Source organism: Tasmannia lanceolata, unplaced genomic scaffold (genome assembly GCF_043159265.1).
Source record: "Tasmannia lanceolata isolate RefF3 unplaced genomic scaffold, GAP_Taslan_0.1 ptg000019l, whole genome shotgun sequence".
Classification (NCBI taxonomy): Eukaryota; Viridiplantae; Streptophyta; class Magnoliopsida; order Canellales; family Winteraceae; genus Tasmannia; species Tasmannia lanceolata.
The window spans coordinates 387,151-399,277 of record NW_027518696.1 but is presented as its reverse complement, the minus strand read 5'-3'; the positions used below and the strand labels follow the sequence as shown (position 1 = coordinate 399,277).

Here is a 12,127-nt window from a genome sequence, read left to right as displayed (position 1 = left end):
GATCTCACCGAGCGGATCGTCCTTGGTATTCATTTCGGTACTCATTAGATAAGTTAGTAACTTCTCCACCTTAATAGAATACAAACCCTCACTATCCAAATACTAATGATAATAATAAGAATACTAATCCTTGTAGCTATTGCAGTAGAACCAGTTTAAGTTTGATACTAGATTAGTTAATAACCTTTCTGTCTTAAGTTAATAATCTCCACTAGTCATTATTTAATACTATTTCCCAATTATCTGTCTATGTTAATAAAAGAAATTATATTTAAAACTACTTAAAATACATCCCCAGGTGTTTTTAAAATTGTGGCCTTTTCAAAAATGATGTAAACATGGTTATGCCTCGTCCACAAAACAACACAAGGTAGGAGCTAGGAACGTGATTTCTTAAAAATGAAATCAATTTGCGTCTGACGGGAGTCGAACCCGGGTCTATTGCTTGGAAGGCAATTATCCTAACCGTTGGACTACAAACGCCTTAACGTCGAGAGATTTGGTATGTAATTATTTGATTATAAGAATTTCGGTCAATGGAAATTCACAACCCGGATATGCCCAACCAATCACATCCATCGTTATAAAATGAGGCACCCGCATTGGAGCACAGTAGGCCCCATTTTTCATTGATCATTTAATAGCCCTTGATTAGGATCTTTTGTTCCCCCAAAACAGTGCCATAGGATGATCCTAACCATTCGATTTACGCCCCCCGTTTTCTCTCTTCTTCTCATCACTTCTCTTCCCGCTGGGGAAACCCCGTTTTAGCTTTGGGTAAAGTAGAAAAGTATTCTGAAAATTTTGAAGAAATCACGTCATCTGTTGAGAAAACTCGTGTAAAAAGCGGAATTTATAGGACCGAAATGCCCCTCAGTTTCTTTACCATTCCTTTGGGTTCAACACGCTTTTTTTTCCAAGAAAATTTTTTATTGGAAAAGTTTTTCCTCCATCAAATCGGTTTTGCGTTGAATGTGTTTTGCCCCGCCCCTTCATAAAATCGGTTGATTCTTTGCCCAATTTAAGGCCCTTACATAACAGCTCATCTAAAATACGCTACTAATTTGATCTTACAAAATCGCCTCCAAAATTTGATTTTGCCGGCTTCTAATTCAGTTTTCCATTTCTTCGATGGGTGGGTCCCACCATCTCTGCCCAAACCCTTGCATTGGGTGAGGCCCAGTGTTTTGCAACTCATGTTTTGACGGGGTTGGGTACACCGATTTACACCCATGCATTGCATAGGTGGGCCCACCATGTTACATCTCTTGCATACATGGCTGGGGCCGTTTACACCTCATCCTTTATCGGATGACCACCATCTCCACCCTGCCAAACTATGCATAGTCCCCGCTATTTTACTCTTTATTATTATGAGGTAGGGCCTACGATTTCACATCTTATATTTTGACAGTTGGGTCCCATCATCTCTAGCCAAAACCATGCATAAGGTGGGGCCAACAATTTTGCACCTCATTTTCTGATAGGGTGGACGCAGCATTTTACGCATAGCATGGGCCAATAGTGCTTTTACTCGTACTCGAACACAAATTGCATGTTGCTTAAATTATTTTAGCCAAACCCAAATTTGCTTACTAGAACCCAAATTATTTTAATCATACCCAAACTTGCTTTGTCGAACCCAAATTTGCTTGGTCGAACCAAAATTTTTAGTAGAACCCAAATTTGCTTACTTGAACCAAAAGGAATGGAAAACATTAGAGGTAAATTAATTGAGGGGCATTTTGGTCCTATGAATTAGTTTTTTTTATAAGTAGCATTTACACGACTCAAAAACCGACATTTTGGCGTATTTTTTCAAAATTCCGTAATGTCTATGCATCTTACCCTTTAGTTTTTTTTCTCTTCACATGATCACATCACTTCTCTTCTCAACTTGTATGGTAAGTCTCATCTCACGCCAAGGATCTCTTCTCAACTTGTATGGTAAGATAGGCTAAATGAACAGAAACGAAAAAGTTTTCTTAGGCGTGTCAACGGATCCCCCCATGTCTCGGTCACGATCCATTCAAGTCCCTTATCTGTCGGATCATATTCAGAGAGTTCTTCATATGCTACTTCTCATGTTTCCCAGGCATAGGCTCTGATACCATGTTGAACTACGACCAGTTACTCCAAAAGCTTAAGCTGTTGGAGAAGGCGTTATTTAATCTTTTACACTTTAAAAGCGGCGGCAATGACATAGCGGATTGGGGACTTAAAGTCAATGGTTAGAGAAGGAAGAAGAGATGCCGACTGAAGGTATGAGACAGATGGATGACAAAATATTGAAAATTGAAATATCTAGAAAAATGGATGTGTTTACATTATACCCTTGAAATAATACTTAATGTTATAAAAATATAGGGTATTTTCATAAAATAATATAACAATATCGAATTTAGGACTGTCCTGCAGGTTTTTATTAGTTGTCTGGATCCAATCGGTAACTCTTTCAGATCCTATGATGAGGAACCGAGATATGTCCATGGATTCTAGTACACGTCTAGGTCCTGTCCATTTAACTTTGGATTGCATAGTCCATCGCACTGTCTAGGTCCATTTACAGTTTAACACCCTGAGTTTAGAGTTTCTATCTTTGTTGTTTTTTTTGTTTTTTTTTCTGATCGGTAGGCTGGGGTTAGACGGACCCCTACCAGTATATTGATAAAAGAAAGATAATACATTAAAAGGAACAAGACCCCTCCCCAATCCTTAAGACAATGCCTAAGAAAGGGGCGGAAAAACCAAGGACATGATACCTTTGATAACTAAACTCAAAACAAGGGAGAATACACATGAACTTTAGACTTGATCCCCATACTCATTGGAAATTAAAACCCTAACGATCTAGGATGTCTTTCACCTTCTGGCTAAACTTTCTCGCTCTCTGACTCTTCATCAGCTTCTGAACCTGTGGGGATTTTGATTTCCTTTTGGTCTTCACTAGCTTCCTGATCCGGCTTCTATCTTTGTTGTTCGTCCGTACATTTTGTCATTTTAATTTTCTTTACAGCATTAATCATAGTTGCATAATATCAGCACTACAATGTTTTAATAATTGCACCAACTCATCTTATCTTTTATTATTTAAAGAGCTGTCAAAGGTTATTTAAAAGCTCTTACAAGCCAATTAAAAAAGAAAAGACAAGATGGGTCTGTGAGCTGCTCTTGGATCAAATATCAAGGGTGGTACTATTTTGACGGTACTTGACGGTCAGGCACCATATAAAAACTCCTGTGCAAATATTAAAACATGGTACCGCTTATTGTGTTACTCGAGCAACTGGATTAACATAGTCCTGAAGGGTAGTCGGCAAGCGTATATAACTATAGATATTATAATATTTTCAGCATACAAATAAACTGTTTTTATGAACACAGTATGTGTGAAAGCATTCGAAATATGACATTTCCACCCAATTTCCCAGCATTCCAAACCCTTTCGTTTTGTCTCTTCCTGAAAATAACTTCATCTTCAGAGAAAGACAAACAAAAGAGTGGCTCGTAATATAGTTATTTTTGGAAAAGGACAACAATAGGGGATTTGAAAATGCTTGAAGAATGGGTGGGAATATCATGTCCCTTGATAAATTTCCGAAGCAGGAGTTTCAAGAAACGCCCATGATGTTTAGTTACGAAGATTATATGGAGAGAGAGAGAGAGAGAGATCTTCTATATGGAACTTTAAGTGGGAAATCCTTGGAAGCTCAATTCACGTCTCAATTCAGGCAATCGGCATCATTTTAGATCATTTTCAGGTGAGAGAAGATGGAATGAATCAACACGGTTCCGCCGTCCATATCCAAAATGATGAACACAAAAGTTGACCAGAGAGATGTTAATGGTTTGATGATTAAGTGATGATTGGAAGCCCATGTGTTTCACTCCATGCGCCATCCTTTAAGGGATGGTTTCCCATAACACCTAGCTTTCCTCTCTTTAATATCATACAATGCATAGAGCATCCTTACCTCTTTTTTCATTTTTTTTTGTCCTTTTTTTGCATGCACTTTCTAACCTGAAATTTGGATAATCAACTGTTTATTAAGATCTACATTTTTAAACTAAATCCTTGGAAGCTCTCTTTTGTACTGCTGGGGTAAAAATATCATGCCCAAGATTGAATGACGCCTTCTCCAACCGATTAAGCTTTTGGAGTTACTGGTTGTTTCACAGCGGCTGTCACTGTTTGCAAAAGAAGGAACCACACTCCACACCAAAGAGTGATAGGTACTGTTAACAGATGTTTTTCTCCATTCACGAGGTGGGTGGTCTGAAATGCGAACTATGATCGTTACCAAAATCAATCTCTCTCTCTCTCTCTCATATTAAAAGCACTAGTTCTCAAAGTAGATCAAACTATTTAATGTTTATGGGGAACAAACAACTTGGACCCAGGCAACATGAAGCTTGCTAGATCACAACGTGAGGGAAAGTAGATCAAACTATTTAATGTTTATGGGGGAACAAACGACTTGGACCCAGGCAACATGAAGCTTGCTAGATCACAACGAGAGCGTTTCATAAAAAAGACAGCGCCCCACCACCCCTTGGCTAAGAACAGGTCTTCCCTCAAAAAAAAGTTGCAAGATATTATGTTAAAGGCCCAGCCCCACAAAGCCCCAAAGGGTCGTGGGTAGCCATTACTTCATAGCATGGCTCACTTATGCAATAGATGGGCATTCATCAATCGCTCTTTCGATCTGAATAACCGTATATCGATCTCCTCTACCCTTCTCTAGCTCTAATTGCCAGGCTTGTGGTTCGCTTTTGCATAAGTTCTTTGAGTGAATTTCTCTTGGTTTTACTAGAGTTAGTAGCTGGATAATTTTTTCGTCTCCACAAATGTGTGTAGAACGAGTCATGATTTTTTTCAATCTATTCCATGAGGATAATTACTGTTGGGGTAACCAGTTTTGGGGTAAAACATTTCGGAGGAACTACTTTCCCTGCGTAGATTTACTCTTGAACTACTTTCCGTTGTTCCAATGTGCAGGGTAAAGTAAGAGAGGTATTTGATTTCCAATTTTCCGTGACCTCATGTTGTGGGGTAAATGTGTAACTTTTCGGAACCAGCCATTTTACACCAAGCAGATTAGAAGGTTAAGATCATATTCTAGAAAAGATTTTTGGGCCATGATCTATCGATAGCAAACATCGCTAAATGAATAGTTTAGATCGTCAACATAAGTGGGCCTCACTGCATAATCAATTCCTAATGTAACAAAAGAGAGTATGTGAAGAGAGAGAGAGAGAGAGAGAGAGAGAGAGAGAGAGAGAGACTTACCCTGTTTCCAATTACTATCACTAAGTGGGTATTTAACTTACCCTACTTTGGGGTAAATAACAGAAGAGGGGTATCCTTGATGAGAGGTAAGTCGCATGATTTATGACCAGTGGAACAACTACCATTTTTCGTAAGGTGTGAATGAATGTTTTACCTCCTTATTTACCCCCATTAGAATAGACCCTAAAAGGAAATTTTATTGCCTACCGATTGTATTCTAACCATCGAATCTAACCATATAGTTAAGCTAATAAGTAGTTGAATATTTTCACATATGTCATGAGAAGATGATTAGGGTTCAATGGAAACGCATAGTAAATGAAGAAATCAAACAACTATGCAGAAGAGCACAAAAAATTTATGTTATTACAATTCTTACATTCACATGCAAGAAAAAATGATCAAAGAGCTTTAACTAGGCGGAATCACACGGGTACATCAATTGTAAGTCTACAACCAAGACCTATATAGTATCCCAAGGGCTTAATATGGTTTGTTGATCTAATCGGAAAAGTAAGGGTCGAGTCGGTAGAAGATGGGATTGATCTCTTTTACCGAGTCGACCCAACTTTTACCAAGCCAACCTCATTTTTTCGGAGTTGACCCCATTTTTTTTCCTATTTTAGCTATTTTTCAGATTTTAGCCTTTTTTGCCAATTTGACCATTATACATTCTTCTCTTTTCCTTCTTTTTCTTTATCTTCTTTTCAATTTTTCCGAATTCTTCCATTTTTTCTAGCATTGATTTTTCTTTTTCCCTTCTTATTGTTCGTCTCTTCCTTCTCCTCCCTTCTTCTCTTCCCTCTTTCTCTTCTTCCTTTTCCGAGTTGTAGTGGCAATCAGCAGTGCAAGAGATGAAATATACAGAAAAAATAGAGAAGAAGAAGAGGGCAAAATGGGTGCAAAGAGTTGAAAGTAGGAGAAATAAAAGATGAATTTTTGGTATTTTACACTTACTATTTGAGGAATGGTAGAAGCCCTCGTAGAAAAAAGAGTAGAGGGGTCTGGCATCGGTCATTATCCCAGTGGAGGGAGTTAGGAGAGTAATTTTCTGTGGCATCGTCACTGGATAATGACCAATGGGAGAGGTTTACTCTGACACGGGTATTGCAATATGGGTCCCATATGTTGGACCAAGGGCAGCTTGAGTTTTAGGCGCAGGTGATGCTAGCTGTCCATGAAGGAAACCTTAACAAGAGAAAATTTCTGAGACTAAAAAGAAGAAATTAATTTATCACAACATTTGCAAAACCCAGAAGAAAAGTAAAATGAAGGAATGAGAGTAGTGATGGTGTATGAGAATAATTGAAATTGGAAAATTGTTGGGGTTAGGAATTATAACACTTGATAGACATTCCCCACTCGCAATGCGATCCCTCCCATCCAAATCTCATGCTCTTAAACAAAAATACAAATAAATGTGAGGGTTTGGAATGAAGAGAGCAGAGAGGGGTGGTGGAAGTGACTAAAAACCAGGGCGGCGATAATACTCAATTAGTGCGGGAAAGTGTAAGAGGAAAAGGAACGTTGGGCTCAAAGTCGACAGTCGTTAGACACACCGAGTGGAGCAGTTAATGCACGCGGAGTCAAAATGAAGGGACTTTAGCGCCGAAGAAGGAAGCCGATGATGGGCTTGATTAAAATTACAGAAATGCCATTTGACATTTCAATCCAATAATTTTCAACCGTCACAACAAATTGACTTTGTTTTAAGTCTGATTGGATCTCCAACCAACAAATAATGAGCCCCTTCAAAAGTTTTATTATGTCAAAATGATACTCTAAATTTCATCTCTCAACTCTTTCAACTTAATTCCAAAATTTCTTCATTTTTCTACCGTGTTCATCTGCAGGCTAAGTGAGCTATTGAAAGGAGATGATGGGACGAAATTAGTAGTACATAATATAATCACACTACAATACCCTTCATATATTTACTTGGGTATTTGCATTCTTCTGAAAATATTGGATCAGTGGCGGATGCCATTCGTAGTTTGGATCGAAGCTCCTAGAAACGCAACGGCAAGAGAGCCTCGGTAAATAGGTTAAAGATATGAAATTGTCCCCACAAGGAAAGCATAAGTAAATCACTAAAATTGGGAAATGTTGTATTCACCAGCCCGCTCCCTCGTACTGTAAAAAGAGTAGTCCGAGGAACAAAAGGGGGCAAATGCATCCCTTAATTAGTAAGGGAAATGATATATTCTTCCCCTTTGGTGTGTGTGTGGTGGTGGTGGTCCCAATTAAAAAAAGGGGCGAATATGACACTTTCCTACTATAATACCATTAAAATACATGATATAATGAGGACTAAAATGATCTTTTTGAGGCTACATTACGTCTCACTTAATTATTAAGATATCTCTTAGTTTGGCTCTCTGTGGCATGTGGGTGGGCCCCCCAACTTTGAATAGAAAACGAGTAGTGCCTAGCAGCTAGGTGTGGCATACTACGTAATTTCGAGAGAAGATGAGGTATTTTGGGTGGTCATATGTCTATAAAATCCCCCACTTTGGTGGCGTAGTTGGCATATATCGTATCAGCTATCAAAGAGCTGAGGAAGAAAATGGCTGCCAAGGCGTTCTTCAAGTTCTTTCTCTTCTTCTTTCGAATCCTTCTCAAAGGGATAAGGAATCAACGTTCCTTCCACCGTAAGGGAAACTCCCACGGACCCTTGCATCAATTACAAAGATGCCATTCTTCTCTTGTACCCATGTGCAAGCTCGAGGAGCTTTCTCAGCAAACCCTGGTTTGTGACGTTGAGGGTGCGTTGCTTAAGTCTAATTCCACATTTCCTTACTTCATGCTTGTGGCATTTGAAGGTGGAGGGATTTTGAGGGCTTTTCTTCTGTTGGTTTTTTACCCTTTGCTTTGTTTTGTTAGTGAAGAGATGGCACTTAAGGTCATGGTTTTTGTTTCATTCTGTGGGATTAAGGAAGAGGATTTTAGAGTTGGGAGAAGTGTGTTACACAAGTTCTTCTTAGAGGATGTTAGTTTGGAGAGTTTTGAGGTTTTGATGAGGGCTGGGAGAAGGGTAGGTGTGAGTGGTTTGCCAAGGGTGATGGTGGAGACGTTTTTGAAGGAGTATTTGAAGGTGGAGGTTGTCGTGGGGAGGGAGCTGAAGATGGTTTGCGGGTATTATGTTGGGTTGATGGAGGATGAGAGGATAATGATGAAGGATGGTTTCGATTTGGAAGCGGTTTTTGGAGATGAGAAAACAAGTTGTGATGTCGTTGGGATTGGAAGCTTCAACAACTCTATTATTGATCATCACCTTTTCTCCCAATGCAAGGTACTCTCTCTCTCTATATATATACAATAAATTCGAAGTTGAAGTGTTTTGGCTTACATTTTAGGCTAAAACCTCTCTCTCTCTCTCTCTCCCCCCATTAGCTAAACTATGAGAGGCGCATGAGAGTAATATTAATCCCGGCCCACCCACATGACACTAGAATGTTCTAATCGTCCTACGTGGGCCCATGTAGACTTAAATTGATGAGCTGTGTGATGTGGGTGGCCCCGATTAGTACTCTCGTGAACCTCTCAAAGTATAGCTAAGTATTGACTGGGCAGGTAGGTTAGAGGGAGGTAGATCGAGAGAAATGATCAAAACTGCGTGTGTGGTGGGTTTTCAACCAGTTCTTTCGTTTTCTTTACCAGCTCAACTCTATTGCCAGGTGGAGAGACGTGAGATAATTTGTTTTGAATAGTTTTGTAGGCCCATTCTATGTACACGTGTAGGGTCATCAGGCTGTTGATCTTATAGGTCATGAGTCATGACACGGATAGGCTATTTATAACTCAAAACATATAGCTTTGAATGCCTATGATATATAGCTTAATTCATTGCCGTCCTTCATGTATTGACTATGGCCCTTCAAGGAGTAACCTACTAGATCAACGCCCTCGATCACCTTGTATGTGTAAAGTATTGATTAATGGTGGCCAACACTTTTTTGAGGTACCTACATCTACATGCTTGCGTAGAAAAGGACCAATCTTCGTTAAAAATGTATCTTGCACCAAAGAAGATGATAATTCCAGACCCTTTTCCATCATTTCCAGCTCCTTTTGTTCGTATTTTCCTAAAATACTACAGTTCCATCTTCTTTTTGTTGTATTTTTTTTTTTTTTGGAAAAGAAAGTCATTTTCAGGAAAAGACTAACAAAAGGGGGTGGAAATGCTAGGAAAAGGGGTGTAAATATCCTTAATTTTACTTTTCATGGACCCAAGCCATTTAAAACCTGTCTTCTGGCTTACTTTTATGATCTCCTTAACTACTCTTTTTTTCTCATATAATCAATCAATTTCTCTTATTTGGTGTCTGTTGGAAATCTATAGTTTTTCATCTCTCACAGTCAAACTAAATTCTCTTTTCTTTAATGTTGAACCAGGAACTGTACAGGGTAACTGAAACTGACAAGAGGAACTGTCATTCCCTGCCAAGCAAAAACTACCCAAGGCCCTTGATTTTCCACGATGGTAGATTGGCTTTCATACCAACCCCTCTAGCCACACTAGCCATGTTTATGTGGGTCCCATTTGGGTTCTTACTGGCCATATTTAGGGTCCTTGTTGCCTTATCACTACCCTACATGATTGCTCTTCCCATACTCTCCTTCACTGGATTGAAACTTAGACTCAAAAAACCAAACTCCTCTCCCTCTGTTTCAACTTCAAATCTTAAAAAATCAAGAGGTACTCTCTATGCATGTAACCACAGAACACTCCTTGATCCTCTCTATCTTTCAGTGGCACTAAACAAGCCTCTAACAGCAGTTACCTACAGCCTGAGTAGAGTTTCAGAGCTATTAGCACCCATCAAAACTGTTAGGCTGACTAGGAACAGAGAGGAAGACAGGGAGATGATGGATAAGAAGTTAAGACAAGGAGACCTTGTGATTTGTCCAGAGGGAACTACTTGTAGAGAAGCTTTTCTCTTAAGATTCAGCCCACTCTTTGTAGAATTGAGCGACGAGATTGTTCCGGTAGCGATGCGCACGCACGTGAGCATGTTCCATGGTACAACAGCTGGTGGGCTCAAGTGCTTGGATCCTCTCTTCTTCCTCATGAACCCCTTTCCTGCTTATGAGGTTGAGTTGCTTGAGACGGTGGTTAAGGAGTCTGATGAGAAATCTAGTATTGATCTGGCCAACTTTGTGCAAGGACAGATTGGAGGGGCTTTGGGTTTTGAGTGCACTAGACTTACCAGGAAGGATAAGTACTTGATGCTGGCTGGAAATGAAGGTGTTGTGTCTGCTGATACCAGACCACAAAAGGAAGTGAAATCTGAGAAAATTAGGGATGAGATCTTACGTAGTTAACCAATCTCTTGTACTATTTTCTACTTTTTTGTGTGCCTGTTAATGTTACAGTGCTTGTAATTTATGCGAGTATGCTCATGTTGATTCTTTAATTATAATGAATAGTAATTGGATTTTCTTAAGCTGATTCTTTAATTATAATGAATAGTAATTGGATTTTCTTAAGCATGGCCTCTACTTCATTCATTTGATTAATTACTAATGGTTAATGTGACAATCCATCAGGCGCCTTAGCCTGGCCCCCGCGCACCGAACAGAGGGTAATGCTTATTTGCAATTTGAATGTAAAATATATGAGTGGAAAGTGAAAGTATCTTAGGAGAGCTGGAAATAAGAAAGTTGAAAGCAGCTTACCATTAATGCTTATTTGCTAGTTTAGAAGAACTACTCCCTTTCAGATTGACGGTTCAGATCAGTCGAAGTGGGACCCAGCATGCCGTAGTGACCACCTCATTGTAACACACCAAGGATAGGTGTTGGGTCGCTCATTGAGACCTTCAAATGTGCTCCAATATTTCCATGTCATGAAATGATCCTGAACCGTCCATCAATGGTTATATGAAATCATATAATGTGTACGTAAAATATATATGTAAAACAGAATCCTGAACCAATGTGAGGCGCCGCGTGCGTGACTTCTGTTTTTTTTATTTCGTATATACAAAACTTTTCTATTTATCTCCTAGAGTATTTAGGCAAAATATTGGCAACTTTTCTATTTTTTTCCCACAACAATATCAAAACGTTACTATTTATTCCCCTATAATATTTAGGCAAAAAATCAGCTACTTTTTTTCTTTTTTTTCCTAAACGTGTGGGAAGCATTTCTTACCTTCTCTCTTCGCTTGAGAATTTAAACTTATAATAAAAAAAAATTGATAGTTGCGAAACAAGGCTTAAAATATTTCATTAAAAAAACAATTTTAAAGCATAGTTTCTTACTAGTATAGATGAAAAAGAACCTCGTTGAGCTAGCCGTTCACCACAGGACAAATCCTTGGATTCGCTATCCTACTTGGATGAGTTTATCTTCATGTCTTGTTTATTGTTCACGAATTTTGTAGTACTAACATTTTATCCAAGAACAGAAGTTCCCGTGAACAAAAGACAAAAAGCCTATCCAAGGATAAAATAACAACCAATTATCCAAAGACCCTGGTTGTTTTCTTAAGTGGGTTTTGGGTCTAAATCTGCCTAAACTAATCACAACATACAAGAAAAGCAAAAGGAAGATGCGCCTCAATGGTGTCCAGCTCAATCTCCACCACACGAATATATGATGGATGGTTGATGAACGGATCAGATCATGTATGGGGCAGACGATTGTGTGGTGTAGACGATGTCCCATTTTCAGTCCATTTGCATACTGACCCATACATGACCGCAGGCGATTGTGTGGTTGAGATTGAGCCTTCTGAGATGGTCCCTAGCAAATCCCATTGTATTAACAAGTAGCTTTAAGGTCCCGTTTATTAATATCTTCCCCATGTATTTTTCTCCTTTGATTTGGTA

General features: G+C 39.0%; 1 protein-coding gene and 1 non-coding gene across 2 annotated transcripts; one reads left to right on the top strand and one right to left on the bottom strand.

The window, feature by feature from the left end:
- Window positions 1-411: 411 nt before the first annotated feature.
- Window positions 412-483, bottom strand: TRNAG-UCC (transfer RNA glycine (anticodon UCC)). The gene has a single exon. It is a non-coding gene; the product is annotated as a tRNA-Gly (tRNA).
- A 7,339-nt stretch (window positions 484-7,822) lies between these two features.
- Window positions 7,823-10,737, top strand: GPAT3 (glycerol-3-phosphate acyltransferase 3). The gene is made up of 2 exons (XM_077361941.1): window positions 7,823-8,582; window positions 9,686-10,737. The coding sequence occupies exons 1-2, from the start codon at window positions 7,857-7,859 to the stop codon at window positions 10,613-10,615; spliced, it is 1,656 nt and encodes a 551-aa protein (XP_077218056.1). The 5' UTR covers window positions 7,823-7,856; the 3' UTR covers window positions 10,616-10,737.
- The last annotated feature ends 1,390 nt before the right edge of the window (window positions 10,738-12,127 follow it).

Coding starts and splice junctions, on each gene's coding strand:
- GPAT3 (XM_077361941.1), top strand. CDS start 7,857: ATGGCTGCCAAGGCGTTCTTCAAGTTCTTTCTCTTCTTCTTTCGAATC. Junction 8,583..9,685: donor ACCTTTTCTCCCAATGCAAG/GTACTCTCTCTC, acceptor ATGTTGAACCAG/GAACTGTACAGGGTAACTGA.